The sequence below is a fragment of the Terrapene carolina genome, unplaced genomic scaffold, assembly GCF_002925995.2.
Source record: "Terrapene carolina triunguis isolate 2854851 unplaced genomic scaffold, T_m_triunguis-2.0 Scaffold210, whole genome shotgun sequence".
Lineage (NCBI taxonomy): Eukaryota > Metazoa > Chordata > Testudines > Emydidae > Terrapene > Terrapene triunguis.
This window is the reverse complement of record NW_020664561.1, coordinates 5,072,727-5,090,862: the sequence shown is the minus strand read 5'-3', so window position 1 is coordinate 5,090,862 and position 18,136 is coordinate 5,072,727. Positions and strand designations below refer to the sequence as shown.

At 43.0% G+C, this 18,136-nt stretch overlaps 1 protein-coding gene across 1 annotated transcript in view; it reads left to right on the top strand.

Annotated features, from left to right (window-relative positions):
• The window catches only part of LOC112107414 (dynamin-3), a 316,224-nt gene that overhangs the window by 288,551 nt on the left and 9,537 nt on the right, over positions 1 to 18,136 (top strand). The window contains exons 18-20 of the mRNA XM_026655330.1: positions 7,990 to 8,154; positions 14,049 to 14,275; positions 15,590 to 15,826. Coding sequence (XP_026511115.1) covers positions 7,990 to 8,154; positions 14,049 to 14,275; positions 15,590 to 15,826 — 629 coding nt within the window. The remainder of the gene's footprint in view (positions 1 to 7,989; positions 8,155 to 14,048; positions 14,276 to 15,589; positions 15,827 to 18,136) is intronic.

Below are 18,136 nucleotides of genomic sequence, written 5' to 3'. Positions count from 1 at the left end.
AGCCCAGCCTCTGTGATGTTATGATTTGGGAGTTTTTAAACCCATTCTGTCTCTTACTTGAGATGGATGTGCTACTATATTTCACCACAAGCTTTACTAACCCTTCTAAACAATACTTGATATCTTGGCATATGTCCCTCAAGAAGATCCTTCTTACTATTATCAGTTAGTGCTGTTCCACCAGCCAATCCTTGCTCTCTACTTATCCAGCATTTGAAAGCTCTATTATTTAGTCATAGCCAATGTCCCCTGCTGGTACTGGTATATTGTAAAATGGAGGCAGTTGCTTGCCTGATGGAATGTTTCAGATTTTTTGGTAGGGATTTTCATTTGTAAACAAAAAAAAATCAAATTTATAGTCAGACGACTGTTTTCTGACAAAAATATAGAAACAGTATCTCAGTAATTCTCATCCAGTAATGAGATCTACCACAGCCATCAGTGTATTTTATAATATTACAAAGTATTACTTTGCTTTAAATTAATTTAATTAGATTCGGCTATTTCCCCTGCAATCCAAATGCTTCTATTTTGCCTTCTGCCATCCTTTTTAATAGAATGTTCTGTTTGATAGAAGAAAGTACTTTATTGTTTTGAGAAACTCTTCTAATTAAATAACTAGACAAATTCTCCTTTTTGGAACTGAAATCCTACAATGTTATACGAGACATTTTTATGCATGTTTGCAGCTGCCTGACGTGATAAAATCATGGCAGAGATGATATTGTTCACCCTGTGTGGTCAATGCAGGGGTGTTCTCAACAATGTATTTTTCAGTACTTTGTCCAGGTTTGCTTTAAATATTCAATGTTATGGAACTTTTTAATGGGAAACTAGTTCACAGCCTTATAAATCTTACTGTAAGGAAGATTATCCTGATATTCAGCTGAACTCTTCCTTTTCTGAACTGTATTCCATTACTTGTACCACACAGAATAATTTCTCTTACTCCAGAGTGTTTCCAACCTTCCAGAAGACAAATGTCTCCTCTCCTTAGTTGTCATGTAGACATGCACATATATGGTAAAATCCTGTTGCCATTGAAATCAATGGCAAAGCTCCCATTGACTTCAGTGGGACCATGATTTCACCGATAGTTTTTAATTCTTCCTTCATGTGTCACTGTTATCAGCCCCTGAATCCTTTTAGCTGGTCTTCTCCAAACTTCCTGATACAGAGGATGTCTGAATCCACTGTTTCAAGTGTGGGTGCATTAGTAAGACTAAATCATATTATTCATTTCATTAGCAGCTTTCATCCAAGCATCTTAGAGCACTTTATGAATGTTAATCAATTAAGACTCCCCACCCTTTTGTAAAGTACATAAGTAGTAGTATCTTCCTACAAATGAGGGGACAGTGGAGTAGGGAAGGATTGTCGCCTCTGCTCGGTGGCATGATGAATTTGTGATTGAAGTGTAATATCCCTCTGGCGGCCATGTTACCTTTCAGAGTATCTGCTCTCACTGCTAAGGCTTTAAGGTTTTCCCCACTGTTGAATAGCTGCATATAACGGGGCGATGACTCACCCGGCGGTGCCTCATGATGGTCGTCCAGGGAATTAGCTCTTTTCATTCAGGAGCGCCCTCTGCAGGCCGGTGTCCTGCTTGCTGCTGGCTCAGGTGTCCTTCCCGGACCCCGGTGCCCCTTACCTCAGGGTTCCGCCCCATGCAGTACCCCGCAGTCTCGCTGGGTCTCCCCTCCCTGGGGAACCCTCTATCCCCACCTCGCCTCAGTCTTGACTACTGCCAGTCACCATCTAGACCCCGCTCACTGGGGTGGACTGCAGTATAATTGCCACTCATCATCAGCAAGGAGGGTTTGGACCAGCTGCCTCTGCCTACCCTTGGGCTGCCCCTCTGTAACCCCAGTACCCTTCTTGGCCCTTTGCAGCCTGCAGGTTTTCCAGGCCGGACCTCCCCAGCTCCTCTGTCCTTTCACCAGCCCTGCTCCACTTTAGGTACCCTGCTCAGCTGCCAGGCCCATCCCTCTCAGCATCTAGAGAGAGTCTCTGCCTGAGCTCCAGCCTAGCAGCCCCTTTATAGGGCCAGCTGCGGCCTGATTGGGGCGTGGCCCAGCTGCGGCTGCTTCCCCAATCAGCCCAGGCTTACTGGTTTCCCACCACAGCGCTCTCACAGGGCTGTTTTAAGCCCTTCAGGGCAGGAGCGGGGTTACTGCCCCGCTACACTGCACTTTGAGTTATTTTCTCCCAGATGTACTAGTTTTCATTTTTCCAAGATGAATCTCGTTCTCTTAGCCCTGTGGTTTTCAACATTTTTTCATTTGCAGACTCCTAAACATTTTGAATGGAGGTGCAGACCCCTTTGGAAATCTTAGACATAGTCTGCGGACCCCAGGTTGAAAACCACTGTCTTAGACTATTTCTCTGCTCTCTAGATCCTTCTTAATTATCTCTTTATCCTTCCTGGTGTTGGCAGCACCTCCCAGATTAATTGTCAGATTTTGTAATTAGTATTCCTCTTCCAGGCCATTAATGAAGATATTAAATTAGAGCATACATACGATAGATAAATTGTAGCAACCCAGTAGACACCTACCCTACATCCACACATTGCCACTTATTGCATCCTTGTAAAACTGTGTAAAAATAAACCAACCCCCTCCCCCCCCACCAACCACTAATATTAACAAGCAACTCAGAAAATGAACTCTACTAGCTTGCCCTTGCTAAGGCAGGGCAGAGGGCATGTGCTTCTGGTTGTGGGGAGGAAGGGGAGAGGAGAACATATACTGTTCCTCTAGTGTGCGAAGAGGGAATGAGCTGCCGTGGCTGCTGGCTAGGGGAGTTAGAGGCACGGAAAGGATCCTCATTGCCTTCTTCCTCTTCCCGGGACTGGAGGGGAGGCAGAGAAGGTTGTTTCTTGGCTTCTTAGACTTCCTTCTTGAGCAGCTTTGTTGGCCTGACACCTCCTCACATTCTTTCCTCTGCCTTCCTCTACATGGTGAGATAAAATGGTGGGAGGAACATTGATCAAAGGTGCTGCTCCGAGGTAGCTCCAAATAATTTTTGAAGAGGGTAGCAGCAGTCATATGACTGCCAGAGTCAGGGCGCCCAGCCAGCTGAACAATTTACATGCGCCAGGTGAATATGCCAATGGAAATTTGCACGGCTGGATTATGGTTGCTCTTTATTTCTGGCGTTCCAGCTAGTTTTCAGTCCCATGTTCCAGGTCATTTGGAAAGAATTCTGCAGTAAGAGTCTGTGAGACACCATAAAATCTTTCCCTCTCTAGATACAAAACATCTTCTGTGTTCTCTTCAGCCACTAATTTAGTAATTCTATTTATAACAAAGCTATTGGTTGTCAAGTACCATCCTGATCACTGTTTTGCTATTCCAACCACTGAGCTTCATGATCTCTCAGCTGAAGCGGTGGAGAAGGCTCTTATCAGGTGAAAGCCACTGACAAATATGACTATTTAAAAGTGGGACAATGGCTTGAAATGTTCAGCTTCTGCCTTTAAGATTATTTAATTGTGGTCACAGAGAGACAATCAGTCTCAGGGGTGCAGGGACAATTTTTATAGTTGGGGTGCTGATGATGGGAACCATGTATTTGGTGCTTGTTATTACTACTTCAAGCCAGAGAGTGCAGCAGCACCACTAGTTCCAGCACCACTGAACAGACGTGACTTTTTGCATTAATTTGTCTTGTCCTATTCTCTGCAAGAGACTTCAACAGCATATTCCTATTTAAAGGTATAATAGAGCCCATTCAGAAGGTGCTATTGTAACCCAGACACCTTCTGGGTGTGGTGTTCTGTCCCATATAGTGGCACCGAGACCACTTAAAGAGAGACATAAAATGAGTCTCTGCAGCCTTAGCTAACAGACAGTTGGCTTTTAGTTCATGTGGTAGAGGCTCATGCATTAAGCTCCCAAGGTCCCAGATTTGATCCTGCCCGACAATGACCGGGGTCTGTCGTCGTTACGCTATGCCTCAATCAGGGCTGTCCCTACCCATGCGCAAAGTACGCAGCTGCGTAGGGCACCGGAAATTTGGGGCACCAAATTTCCTGGTGCCCTAGGCAGCTACATGCTGCTCCAGCTCCTGCTCCGCCTCTTCCCCATGGCCCCCACCCAAGCCCTACCTCTTCCTGCCCCTGCTCTGCCCCAGCCCCGTCCCCACTCCAGCCCTTCCCCTGAGGACTGCAGCAGGGGTCGGGCACCCTGCACTCACCGGCGGTGGTAAGTAGAGCGACCCGGCCCCCGCCTGCTCCGCACTGCCAGCTCCCAGCTGTGCCGCCGGTGAGTGCTGGGGGGAGGTTCCTCCTGTCCCCCAAGGCTCTGAGCCAGGGGAGCAGAGCAGAGTGGGCTGGGGCTGGGTCACTCCACTCCCCAGGCGGCAGGAAGTGGAGTAATCCTGCCCCAACCCGCTCCGCTCCGCCGGCTCGTGCTGGGGAGCGGTTTCCCCCTGCCCCCCAAGCCTGCTCCTGCCCCCCCCCCATGGAGGCCTGGGGCCCCACACAGCCCCCCATGGAGGGGCTGCGGAGGGCACCAAAATGGCTAGGGACGGCCCTGGCCTCAATTGAGGTGTCTGTGCATTAATATAACGCTAGGATTTTAATGTGGCTCAGAGGTATGGTCTGCAGGTTTACAATAATGAAATGTAAATGTAACAGGGACTGTGGTATAACACACTTCTGAATTTGTTATGAAATCTAGTTTTACCAAGCAGCTTAATCCTTATTGGTTAATTTGGGCATGAGACAGTTTGAGTCAATTGAAAGGGAAAAGCCTAATAACTTTCAGAGCTTTTTAAAAATAATAATAATTATTATTTATTATTTGTATTGTGCTAGTACCCAGGAGCCTGAGTCACAAACCAGGACCCACTGTGCTGGGTGCTGTACAAACACAGAACAAAGAGAAGGTCCCTGCCCCAAACAGATTATAATTTTAGCATGAACTTAAAGTAAAAAGACAGTAAACTGTTGAGAATATTATTAGTGGAAACTTTTTTTAAAAATTGCTTTAAACTTTCCAAAAATTGATATAGAAAAATAGATCAGCAGTATAAAGTCTAATCTGTTACCTTTTCAAAAAGGATATTGATTCCTGCGATATTCACATTTTGTAAACATCACCACTGAACCTGCACATAAAAGGTTAAATGTTTGCAGACTATTACTCTTTGCCTTCAAGATCAGAGACAAATTACTATTTTTATTTTACATTCCCTTGATGAGGATAATGATAAACATCTGTCACTTCGCTGCTTAGCCAGCAAAGAATCTTATTGCAATCCTGTAATTTAAATATGAAAAAAAATACATAGACATACACTCTGTTATATAGACAGCGTGGAGGAGGTGATAGAAAATTCCAGCTAGATCTGGGGGTACTGGGAAAACGGCATTTTATGTCTGCAATTACTTTGCTCAAAGAAAAATTCCATAGATGTATGCTTTTCCATTTATCTTGGGTATTTTAGAAGGGGAAATTACTGCTTGTTTCTTTCCAAACCCAGGGAGGAAAAGAAAAAAAATATTCGATCTGAATTCTGTGACTCTCCACCATATGTAGTCCATTAGCAGAATGATTAAGGTTTGCATGTTAGTGTCTCTACTGGTGTTACAGAATCCAAAACAGAACTTCATCTTGGGTTTCATCAGTTACAGTGCTTGAGTTCCATCCGCCCTCTCCAAATTTTTAGGAAACTTTGCTAATTATTTTTAAAGCCATTAGATTAGTTGTTTTTCCCATTTTTTTGCTCTAATTAAAAATGTCTAACCTGTTATAATCTGTCATATTAAGGGCAACAAAATTCAAGGAGTATTTAGTTTTTAAATGGTATATTAGACCTTGTTCTTCGGCTCAGCTACAAGAAGTTAAAACTACTCCCGGTTGCTTTTCGGTGTTGGTTGGATCAAGCTTTGGTTTGTAAGCAGTAAATGTGAAATGCTATTCTGAATGAAAACGAGGAGTCCGGTGGCACCTTAAAGACTAACAGATTTATTTGGGCATAAGCTTTCATATTTATGCCCAAATAAATCGGTTAGTCTTTAAGGTGTCACCAGACTCTTTGTTGTTTTTGTGGATTCAGACTAACACAGCTACCCCCTGATATTCCGAATGATTTACCTTCTAGTACCAAATAGGCCAAAACAGACACATTTTGTTAAGAGGTCATGTTGGGAGCATGTCTTGGTTTTGGAGTAAGAATGGCTTGTTGCTTGGTGTGAGTTTTACCTTCTGGTGATTAGATTGTCAGCTCTTTGGGGCAGGGACTATCTTTCTGTTCCAGGTCTGGACAGCACCTAGCATAATGGGGCCCTGGTCCATGACTGGGACTCTTGGTGCTATAATAATACTACTAATAAATAATATACAGTAATACCTTTTTGTGTTTAATTCTCATTGTAATGTATTTGCATTTAGTGAATATAGTCCACTGGCATAAAATTCATCCCAGTGTAAGACTTAGGCACCGCTGCAGAATTTGCAGAAATTGTGTTTTGCAGGGAGGTGGGAGGCTGTATAGCAAAAGCACTGAAGGCCAAGATTTTCCCAAATGACTAAGGATTTTTAGCATCTCAGTTCTGGGGTGCCCCACTTGGCATTCCTTGAAGTGTGATTTTCAGAATCTCAAAGTGCTGAGCATCCATCCTCCTGAAAATCAGGCCCCTTGAGGGTGTCTCACGTTGAACGCTTGAAGCCACTAGTTACGTGAAAATCTTATCTTAACATTATATTAATAATATAGTAGCTGCTGATGCTGACAAGTATGGCTGGTAGATAGCTACTTACCTCAACTAGATTTTGTTCATAGCACGTTATTCACACTTGGTCATATAACTTCTGTTTTCTTTTGTGCAGTAGCTACAGCTGCAAATGGACCAGATTTTAGTTTTTGTTGTTGAAACCAGAACAGCTTAAATTCTCTTTCTGAGTTTCTGCAGAGAAATATTTTCTCTTGGGGTGGGGAAATAACCATTATTCCCCATGCTTTTCCACTTGAAATTCAGTTTGTTTGGCTTATTTAAGCCTGCGGAAGCAGTTTATTTTTTGCCTACAAGATCAATGTACAGTAGTTTTCTTGTTTTTTAAACAGTCCAAACTGAAATGAAGTGCATACCATTAGCTTCCAGTTAATTTCAGTGGTAAACACAAATCTGCTATTTCAGGTCAATTGTTTACATACAAAGAAGCTATTCCAATCCAGCGGAAGAAAGGCCTCATGTGCAAAGCCTTGAAGTACTGAAACCCAGGGCCGCCCAGAGGATTCAGGGGGCCTGGGGCAAAGCAATTTCGGGGGCCCCTTCCATTACAAAAAAGTTGCAATACCATAGAATACTATATTCTCGTGGGGGCCCCTGTGGGGCCTGGGGCAAATTGCCCCACTTGCCCCCCCCTCTGGGCGGCCCTGCTGAAACCGGAGTGTTGTCATCCCTAAGTCATCTGTTGTTAGATGTGTTACGTCTCATTTAACAAGTCTGTGGCTGAGTTTCTGGATTTGTCACAACTGAGTCAGTTCTCAGTAGCAAGGCTAGAATTTACCCAGAGGACCGGAGATTACAAAATCAGAGTTTGTAGTGCTGCTTTCATGAGTGAGTCAGGAGACAATTGGCAGGCTGAATACGGTAGTTACACTCTGTTAGTAAGTATTGCAATGAGTTGAGGGAATTTCTGAGGGTTTCATTCACCTCCTCAGTTCTTTACTGTTTTGAACCCAGCTTTGATCTAAAAATGTGAGTTTGTGTGGAAACGTGTAACATTTCCTCTGAAAATGGACTCACATTGGATCTTCCATTAACCCCTAACTGCCAGGAATCCAGATTTCCTGCTGCTAAGTACTAATGTAAGACAGCTTGATGCCTAATGATTAAAGCTCTAAACATGCTGGTATCAAAGAAATGTGTTGCTGTATTACTATTCTGTAAGCGCAGCTTTCTTGGCCCTCCTGTTCCAACTTTGAATGGGTAAATAGCATGGAAAGAGGTTTATGTTTCATTCTGCTTCTGTGTAGACGGAAAACGATGAGAACAGCCAGGCAGACAATTTCTCCATGGACCCCCAACTGGAGAGGCAGGTGGAGACTATTCGCAACCTTGTGGACTCCTACATGTCTATTATCAATAAGTGTATTCGTGATCTGATACCAAAAACAGTCATGCACCTTATGATCAACAACGTAAGTAACAACCTTACTTTCTCAATCATTTTCAAATGTTTGGTTTTATCTTCAACTCTTAAAGAACAGACTCGTTTTTAAAATAGAGCAGCACTGTCGTACGGTGAAGAGAAGACAACAAGCATATAGAATATCACACATGGCAAACATGAGTAATAGTTCTGCCCTTATTAAAACAAAACACTGGAATTTTCTGCAGCAAAAAGTCCAATGCTCTGCAGCTTCTAGAGCAGCTGCAGTGCTTACTGTAGAATACTATAGTATTTTTAATGTAAGGCTGAGTTCAGGTTAGTCCTAGTTGGCATCAACAGTATTGTTTAAAAGCACAGTCCAGACCCAGTCATACTTGTCCTTCAGTGGTGTGTTTGTAATGCCTCCTGCTGAGTACAAGCTGGGAATTCCACCTAGACAGCAGCTGACGATGTGCAGCAGACCTGTATTGCACTGACCTGTAGTCCTTAAATGACCAAAGGCCTTGAATGTCCTTGTTGCATGTTTTTTTCGGGGGATAGCAGTTCATACTGTACTAGTATTTTGTTTGGGTTCCTTACATTTGCAGATCATCTTTTAAAAAAACAGTTCTAGGGGTTCTTTGAACACTTTGTTTAGAGCAGTGGTTCTCAAACTATGGGGCGGGCCTCCCAAGGGAGGTGCGGGAATGTGTCAAAGGAGATGCAAGATGTGTGCTTTTCTTTTTCTTTTTCTTTTATTTTTAACTGCTCTGGCTGTCAGCCCTGGGTGACTGGGGCTCATGCAAAAGGGCCATGCACACCCAGGAGGCGGGGATAAAGGGGTCGGCCGAAGCCCCGCCACCTACGCTCGGGCTCTCCTCCTCCCCCACCTCTCCAATCTCTCACCTGGAGGAGGCGGGGCTCTGGCTATCAGCCCAGGGTGGCAACAGCAGCGCAGAAGTAAGGTGGCAATGGGGCACTAAGTCCGTGTGAAAAGAGGTGATATTGATAAATATCACTTGTCACATTGTCACCTTTATTTCTGTGCTGCTGCTGCTGGCACGGTGCTACCTTCAGAGCTGGGTGCCCGGCCAGCAGCCACTGTTCTCTGCTCTGCCTTCAGAGCTGGGTGCCCGGCCAGCAGCCGCTGCTCTCCGCTCTGCCTTCAGAGCTGGGTGGCAGTATATGTACTTGTGGGGGAGTAAACGACTACAGGCACAAAGGGGGGGGGGGGTCCCAATCAAATAAGTTTGAGAACCACTGGTTTAGAGTATTAGAGGAAATGTGTGTATCTGTCTACCCCCTAGATCATCTGATTTAAAAGTAGCTTTGCTTTAGCGTTGCTAGCCTATTGCTTGAGGACCTAGAAGACCTTCACTTCCTGGTAGAGTCCTGATTGGGATCCAGTCTGTGCTACTCTTTGTACTAGTGCCACTACTGCTGTATTTGTATTAAATCACTACGGGAAATAGCACTTCCTTTCAGGCACTGATAGGACCTTCTTTATGATCTGTTAAGTCAACAAAAAATCAGTTGTAATAAATAGAATACAAGAAAAAGCAAATCTGTCTAAAATGTAGCATTTACATGTGAGTTCACAAAGTCACCTTTTATTTTCGGAGGCTGATGTATCCCGGGAGGTCTTTGGGAATTACATTGCACCTGAGATCTGGGTGGCTGGCATAGTAGCTTGAATGCAGTCCACTAGTTAGTACAGAACGAACAAGATCTTCACACAGAGGGGAAGACCAACCAGGCTTCCCTTAACTTCTCTTGGGCTAATGAAGCCAATCTTTGAATTATGTTAGAATCCTGGGAGGGAAGATTCACTGAGGCCTTTACAAAAGAGTGTGAAAACAAATGGAACGTCCACATTTTTCCAAAATTAGCACAAATCTAGAATTCAGGAAGTGTGTATGTGGAGTAATTCTCTCCGCTCCCTCCAGAGCACAGCTGGGACCTTGCTTTATAGACTTAAGGGGAACTCCATTGCTTTTTGAAAGGGATATTGCTCCAGCTCTCTTTCAGAAAGTGCAGAATTTAGTGAACAGTTCCTTTGGAAAGTTTACATTACATTTTCTGCCACTCACGTCCCCATATGGAATTGTTTAAGAAGTTGAAATGCTTTGCTTCAGAAGCACAGTGCTGTAAGGCTTTGTACATTGAAACTGTGCGGCTGTCTTACTATTAAGGCATGCCAGGTGACAGTGGCACAAAGAAACAGCACATTTTTGACACCATCTAGCTCTAAACTCACCTCTCAGTCAGAGTACACACTCTGGGTTTGAGTGCACCAGTGCTAGCAGAAACCCTGAGTCCAATCTTTTAACTTAAAATTATGCCAAAGAATCAAAGCTTTTCAAAAGAAAGTGTGAAGACTTGAGAATTAAATGTTAATGCATTTATTTCCAGGAGGCTTGAACTGAAAAATGTTGAAAAATCAGTGAAGATGTTACTTTTTTTTAAATATTGACACTGTTAAACAGAGAAAAGAATAACTTTTTGCTTAGCAAGCCAAAACATCATGCAAAGAAATGGGAAGTAGGGGAGCCGCATTGGAAGCTGAGTCCTTTTCGGCAGTTTGCGTTGTCTGGAGATCTTTAGAATCCCAACCCATCCACTGAGAGAGAAATGAAATTAAACCCCTTTTAATTATTCTTTTCAATATATAGTGCCCCAGAGTGTTGCCTGCAGAACTCTAGAAACAAATTGATCGCAAGGAAGTGGTTTCCATAGCAATTGCAACCTGATGAATATTTGTAGAACTTCCTCACCGTTGGTGGGATCTTTAAGTGGTGCTTACAATTCAGAGTGAAGTACTGGATTCAAATTTATTGTAGAGAAAATAAATGAATGCTGTCCTACAGCATGTCTTGTATATGTCTGTCTTGAATGTATGTCGCTACACTCCAAATCAACTGCTAATTAGGGTGAATGTTGGTTACTTTAAAAGAAAAGGAAATTTACCACAAAAAACCTGCATCAAGTTATTATTAAAGAGTCAAACACACCTAAATGAAACACATGTTCAGAATTCAAAGCGGAAATGTTACTAATACGTAGAGCCCTGCAAATCTGCAGATATCCATTTTATATCTGCGGACCATTTTTGTGGATCTCGGATCAGATGCAGATACAAATTTTGTATCCGTGCAGAGCCCTACTAATATACCTCCTGGTGCTGAGGTATTGGAAGATGCAAATAGTGGGTGATCTTGGAAAAGGTAGGTTCAGTTTGGTGGATTAACTCCAATTTAAACTTTAATACAGATCTTTTAATGATATGGAAATGACTGCATATTCGATCCCATGGTAGCAGTAGCCCTGCCTGCTGCTCGTTGAGATTTCCACGCATGCTCCTTTAGCCCCAGCTGTGAGAGCAACACTTCAAGCTGCTCTCTGGGCTGCCTTGTGCTATCCCTCACCCAAATACAGAACTCCGCTCTGAATTCTTGTCCCTCCCTGTAAGATCTCTGATGAGGCAGGATCTGGGATACTGGGGTATTAAGATGCCTACGGTGATTTTGAACATTGCAGGTTTGAGCCCTGTTTGGGGGCATATCTTAAACAGTTTGTGTAATGTTGTGTTTATATCCTGGAAGGGGCTAAAGTATCAGTTCCCCCAAGCCTGGAGAAAGCTGTATGTACAGAGGGCCCATCTTCAGCTTGGAGAGTTGGTCTGCGATCAAATGCATCAAGTGGGGAGGTAGGCTAGCCTCATAACAGCTCCAGTGCTGACCTTACACTGGGGTTCAGTGAGCATGCATGGAGATCTGTGCTAGCAGTAGACAGGGATCTACCATGATAATAGTTGCAGGCTGATGTTGTTCAAACAGATATTTGTGGTTTAACAATTCCTTTACGATCAGCTCTGCCCTTAATCTAATTTAAGGATTTTTTTTAAGTGATGCCATTAAAATTTTCATTTAATCAAGTATAATTTGATGCTGTTTAACTAAGATATCTGTTTTTAATGTGGAGCTTCTGGCAATAGCAAGGAAAATGGTGTATTTGATCAGTACCATCCGCTGAAAAACACTGAGAGATTCATGGGAAAAATTTGCAGATGTTGGTAAGAATTCATATATCCCCTCTTGAACATGAATGGGAAACAACCATAGCGTCCAGTGACCATGTGCCTGTTTTTCTGGAAAGCCCCCCTGCTTTTCACTGTCAGAAGGCACTGGAGGATCCCAACACCAGTTCAACTTGGCCACTGTCTCAGGCCTTGTTTACACACAAATGGTCCCAATAATAATTAGTTTTGTAATAAAAAAAAATTAGTTTTTAAAACAATGTAATTAAGCTAGTGCAAACCCCTCTGCAATCGGAGGTTGTACTTATGAAATCAGATGTTCAGGAATGTGTTACTGTTAGTATCTCAAGCTCAAATAATCTTTACAGAGTGAAAAACAGATGAGAAATAGATCAGAAGAGTTTTTAAAAAAAAATCCTCCAATGCAAGCATTTAATAGATCAACAACTGGTCTCTGAATCTATTTACCACAGAATTATTTAAATACCTATAGATCTGTATCTGTCTTAATGTGCTCCAGGTTTCTATAATCAGGGCAGGCATAGCAGGGAATCAGTATATTACATTAGATTATATATTCAGTTTATAAGATGTGTGTGTGTGTGTATATGGGGGCATTCGGGGTCCCACAAAGCTGTCGGAGATGAAAGACTTGATGTGCAGTAGGTGAAATTAGTATTAAGAAAATAATTCTGAAAGACATTTTATAGTTCCTTAAAAATTCCATTCCCGGGGAACTAGATGGCTTATGGGATTGGTGATGGGCTGCCCTTTAACCTCTAGGTCAGCTGTTCAGAATTGGGCCAAAAATGCTCTTAGCACTTAACAGCTCTTCAACAGCCTGTGTGAAGTGAGTTAAAAATATAGGAGACACCTTACAGGCTTAGGGTACGTCTACACTACGAGATTAATTCGAATTTAGATAATTCGAATTTGGGAAACAGATTGTATAAATTCGATTGTGCGCAGCCACACTAAGCACATTAATTCGGTTTTTAACCACATTAATTCGGTGGTGTGCGGCCACACTACCCCATTAATTTTAACCACATTAATTCGGTGGTGTGCGGCCACACTACCCCTAATTCGAATTTACAAAATCGATTTTGGTGCTACTCCGCTCGTCGGGGTGGAGTACAGAAATCGATTTTAAGCGCCCTTTAATTCGAAGTAACTGGCTCCGTTGTGTGGACGGGTTAAGGATTAATTCGGATTAACGCAGCTAAATCCGAATTAAAGTCGTAGTGTAGACCAGGCCTTAGATCAGTACTTGACACTAATGGTGTCTAATGCCTCAAAGGAAGGCAGAAGAACCCCACAATGCATTGTGCAATGTTACGCCATGAGAATATCTTGCTGTGGCATACGAAGGGTATTCTCAGTCCAGGGAGATCCTACAGAGATCTACATATTAACAACAATACTTACAAAAAGCATTTTTCTACTCTATACCTCAAAGCACTTTACCAGGTTTATCAAGCAGAATTCTAAAAGTTTCCTCCCTTCCCACAAACTCAGCTATCTTTCCTAATGGCCAGTATCCCTGTGGCCTCAAAATGTGACCATTGGTTTAGCTAGTAGGTGTATAGTTCTGGGAGCTCTCCTCTTCCTCAGGCCCAATGGCAAGAGACTAGCATGAACTACTAACGCCACTTTCACAACTGGCACCATAGTGGTTGAATTGTGGACTTCAGTTCCCAGTGCTGTATGTCTGGCACAATTTCTCTTGCTCTCTCTTCTTCTCTATGGATCTGGTGTATTCTCATTGAAGTGCCAGCATTCCAGTGGTGGCAGGTGAACTTGATTGTGTAGTGTCCATTGATTTGAAGACCTCAGCTGTGTTTATGCAATATCTTATTGCCATTTGCAGCCCGTTAGCAGGGGTCATTTTTTGTCTGATTTTCTAGGTAAAAGAATTCATAAATGCAGAGCTCCTGGCTCACTTGTATTCCTCTGAGGACCAAAACACCTTGATGGAGGAGTCAGCAGAACAGGCTCAGAGGCGAGATGAGGGGCTTCGCCTGTACCAAGCCCTAAAAGAAGCACTGGCAATCATTGGAGATATTAGCACTAGCACTGTATCTATCCCTGCCCCACCTCCAGTTGATGATTCCTGGCTACAGCAATCCCGCAGGTAAGGATCTTCAGATCAGTTTTGCAGTGGAAATTAAGACAAAGAGCTAGATCTTCAGCACCGCTACGTCTCCACCTTCTCTGGCAAGCCTTTCTCCATGTCTCAAATGAAATTCTTGAGAGAATCAGAAAACTCTTGTTGAGGGATGGGAGCGTGCAGGTGGAATTCTTGTACTGGGTAATCCTAAAAACCTCCCAGTGAGCTGAATTTTAACAACCGTATGCTCAGAATTCGTCTTTGCACAGTGGAAGGTCCTACCAGTTAAGCCACCAGCCTTCATTCCAGATATTTCCTGTCCTGTTTTGTTCTAGAAGGGACATGGAGAAAAGGGTGCTTATAAACCTCTTGGGAGAGGGTTCTGGTATATGAATCTGTTGGACCTGGCAATCCATTTTCGGATATGTCAAGCAGCTTTGGGATTCATCATCTAGAATTGTCTTCCATGGAGCTACTGTAGTATGTGTCTCCTTCACCAAAAGATATCCAGCCTGTATATAGTCCAAGTTTTTTACAAATTCTTCCACACGTTCATATTACGTGGATAAATGGAAGAGGTATATGTATCAAGAAAGGTGCTTGTAATCTCTTTTCTGCCTTTGAGAATACCATCTAGTGTACTTTGTTTGTGACTCAGTTGATATTCCATTTGGTTGCTATGGCTCAAATAATATAATCATTTATGCTGCCACCCTACAGCATCTCAGTTTCTTTAAGGGTTTTTAACTCTTCTCTTCCCAAGCTCAGGCAACCCCACCCCTCTGTGAAACCTAAGTCAATTTTTGTGTCTACTTTTTGGTTCTTTCAAGCCACTGTAAGATTTCAGTGTTCCTTACCTATGGCTTCCTTGAAAAGAAAGTGGCCTTCTTATTAAATCCACCTAACAAATTGGTGTTAGAATATTGACAATACTAAAACCATTATATTTATCTTTGTGATTGTACACCTGATTCTGACCTTAATAATGCTTACTTTCTAGGGATGGTGTGATAGTGAAGGGTTGAGTGTACATTTTGTAGAGGGGGGGAGGGAGTAGATATTATTTTGAGACTTGGAAGCATCTCTGAGTAATTCTTTGGAATGGATGGGAGCATGGAAGGCACCATCCAGAACAAAGGAAAATGAGAGTGTTGTCATTGCAAGAATATACGATACTAGCTCTGTGAGATAGCGGGCTGCCTAAATTATACTCTTCAGGACCAAGACAATATGAGAGCAGAGGAAAATGTTTACAAGATTGTTACAGGTTTCAGAAAGTATTTGGCTTCCATTTTTGAAGACCATGTAGATTTTCATTAATCTCTGATTGTTCACTAGATCACCCCCTCCAAGTCCTTCAACTCAGAGAAGGCCTACATTAAATAATCCCCCAACCAGACCTTTATCTGGCCGAGGACCTGCTCCAGCAGTCCCATCACCAGGCCCTCTGTCTGGGGCTCCACCGGTCCCATTCCGTCCAGGACCATTACCTCCATTTCCTAACAACAGTGAAGGCCTTGGGACGCCACCTCAGGTTCCATCTCGGCCAACGCGGGCTCCTCCCAGTGTTCCAAGGTAAGACATTGAATAAATCTTGATGCTGGGTATGGTTCTCGTCCTATAGAATAACCGACATATTTTATACTGGGTAGAAAATTGAAACACAATTCCTTATATCTAAAATTAACAAAGCAATACAGTGCTTTCAGTGCAGAGAGACAAAGGCGGGGTTTGACAAGTCCATTCTTATCACAAAGCTTATTTCTCAGAAATTAGAAACTTTTCACCCAAGATTAAAAGACCAGTGTGCAGTGAATTGGTCCAAAGAAATGCTCGATTGTCTGACTGAAGTCAGAACAGCTGCTCATGGTGTTGGGTACAGCCAAAAGCTGTGAAAGAGAGAAGTAGAGACTAGATTAGACACAAGAATCATATCTCTGCTCATGGAGAAGAGGTCTGAGTGTAGTGGCTCACGTTATCCATTCTGGTTGGATCACAAAATGCATCTGTCTTTAGAGGGGATGATGATTCATCTCAGTGAGAGAGAAAAAGAATCAGCCACTTAAAGAACAGTGACTGCTAAACTGGGAGGCTGGGTGGAGCCCCTGCCTCACAGAAGAAGCTTGATTAGGCCTCATTTCAATAGCCTGTTTATGGATGCATTTGCTGGCATGGGAAACAAATACTGGGGAAGGAGGTCAGTGTGGTTAAAATACCTTAACTGTCCATATAACTATATGGAAGACTTCATGGCATTTGTGTTAAATGTAATCTGCAGTACTTCTTCCGGACTGAGTCATGGTTCACTGTAGCTCGAGCTGCGAACCCCTTAGGTGTAAAAATACATACATATGCTTAAGAATGAAGTGGAAGAGTTCACATTTGTGCTGAAACATCAAGTTTATCCTGCTGACTAAACTCAACGAGAGGAAATTTCTGAGAAGGGGCTGGAGGGGGAAGTCACCTGAGAGGGACAGTGTGTCTGACTCCTATGCCTATTAAAAGTGCCGTTTTAGACTTGGAATTTCTGCTCCGCATGGTCTGTTTTTAATAAAAGCCTGAGCAGGATTGTAGTAAATTGACTCAGAAAAGGGGTCTCAGATACTAAAGGGGGAGGTGGGGAAAGACTTGAGGAAGAGTTCTTGATGAAACTCGAGCTTTCTCTTTTACTTCTTTATATATCTAGTCTCTCTGCTCTGTCTGCTTTACCACTGTTTTCTCCAGTGATTCCTGAAAGTGTCAGGATCCATCATATCCAGGAAAGTAGCTTAGCTTCCTGAGAGGAAAGAGACATTTTTTAAGTTCTTCTTGGCTTTCCAAAGACGCCTCCCCTCCCCCACCCCTGTTTGTCAGGAGCAGAAACTTCTAACACAACAAGACAACATGAGCATTTTACTCTCTTTCCTGCTGAGCTTTCAGATTAAAAAAGCAATAACCAAAACTGTTTTGAAGGGAAAGATTCAAACCATCCTGTTCAGTGTATGGCTGTGCATATATTTTGACTGGAGAATTTGCCACCTCATTAGCAAGATATGACCCCTGCCTTTTAAAAAAAAAAATCTAATTTTATTCCACGTTATTAGCGTTTAATCAAAGCAGCTGCAATCTTACAGAAACCATGAGCTCTCTGTGGTTTTTTTTATTGCTCCTCATTTAACATATGGAGAAAGGAAAGGGGCAGGGAAGAGGGGAAACAATTTTCTTCCTTATTTCTCTCTGATTCTCAAGCTGGTTTGGGTTATGTGTCCTGAGTATTTCTGTGAGGCAACAGAAACTATTTGCATGATGCATGCCTGTTTTAATTAATCCCACTTGAGATGGGTGGATCTCTCCCAGCAGCAAAGCTTGTGAGTAAAGGCGCCGGCCTTTGTTAGCGGCTTGATGCCAAAGTATCTCTGATTTGCGAAATATCCCCTGCTGCCAGAAATCAAATTATTCCCCCTCTCCCTTCTCTTAAAAGGCTGCAGCGATATTTTAAAAGAAAATACAGATGTGCACTTGCTTCAGTGAGATGACTGTAAGCTTGCACGAGCGCCACTATAAAGTTCCAGAATGTGTTTAGTTTTTGATCAAGATCAGGAAACAACTCCAGTCTTAATACCGTTACTTTAAATTGTAGCTTTTTCTTTGAGTGGGAATCTCAGCTTTGCCACGAAGAAAGAGAAGGAATTGGAAATGTGTTTTTCCTGGCAATAGAGAGCCCTCTGGAATGTGGCATGTGGGCCCATGATTATGCTCTCTGCCCCTTCCCCTTTTTCCTGCTCTGTAGTGTTACTGCAGCTGGGGGAGGGAGCAGAGAGCTTCCACTCAATGAAGGCTCAAAGACCATCATGCACCTGCCACTGGGATCTGCGCTACCCCCAAATACTATGGAAGCTCAGGACC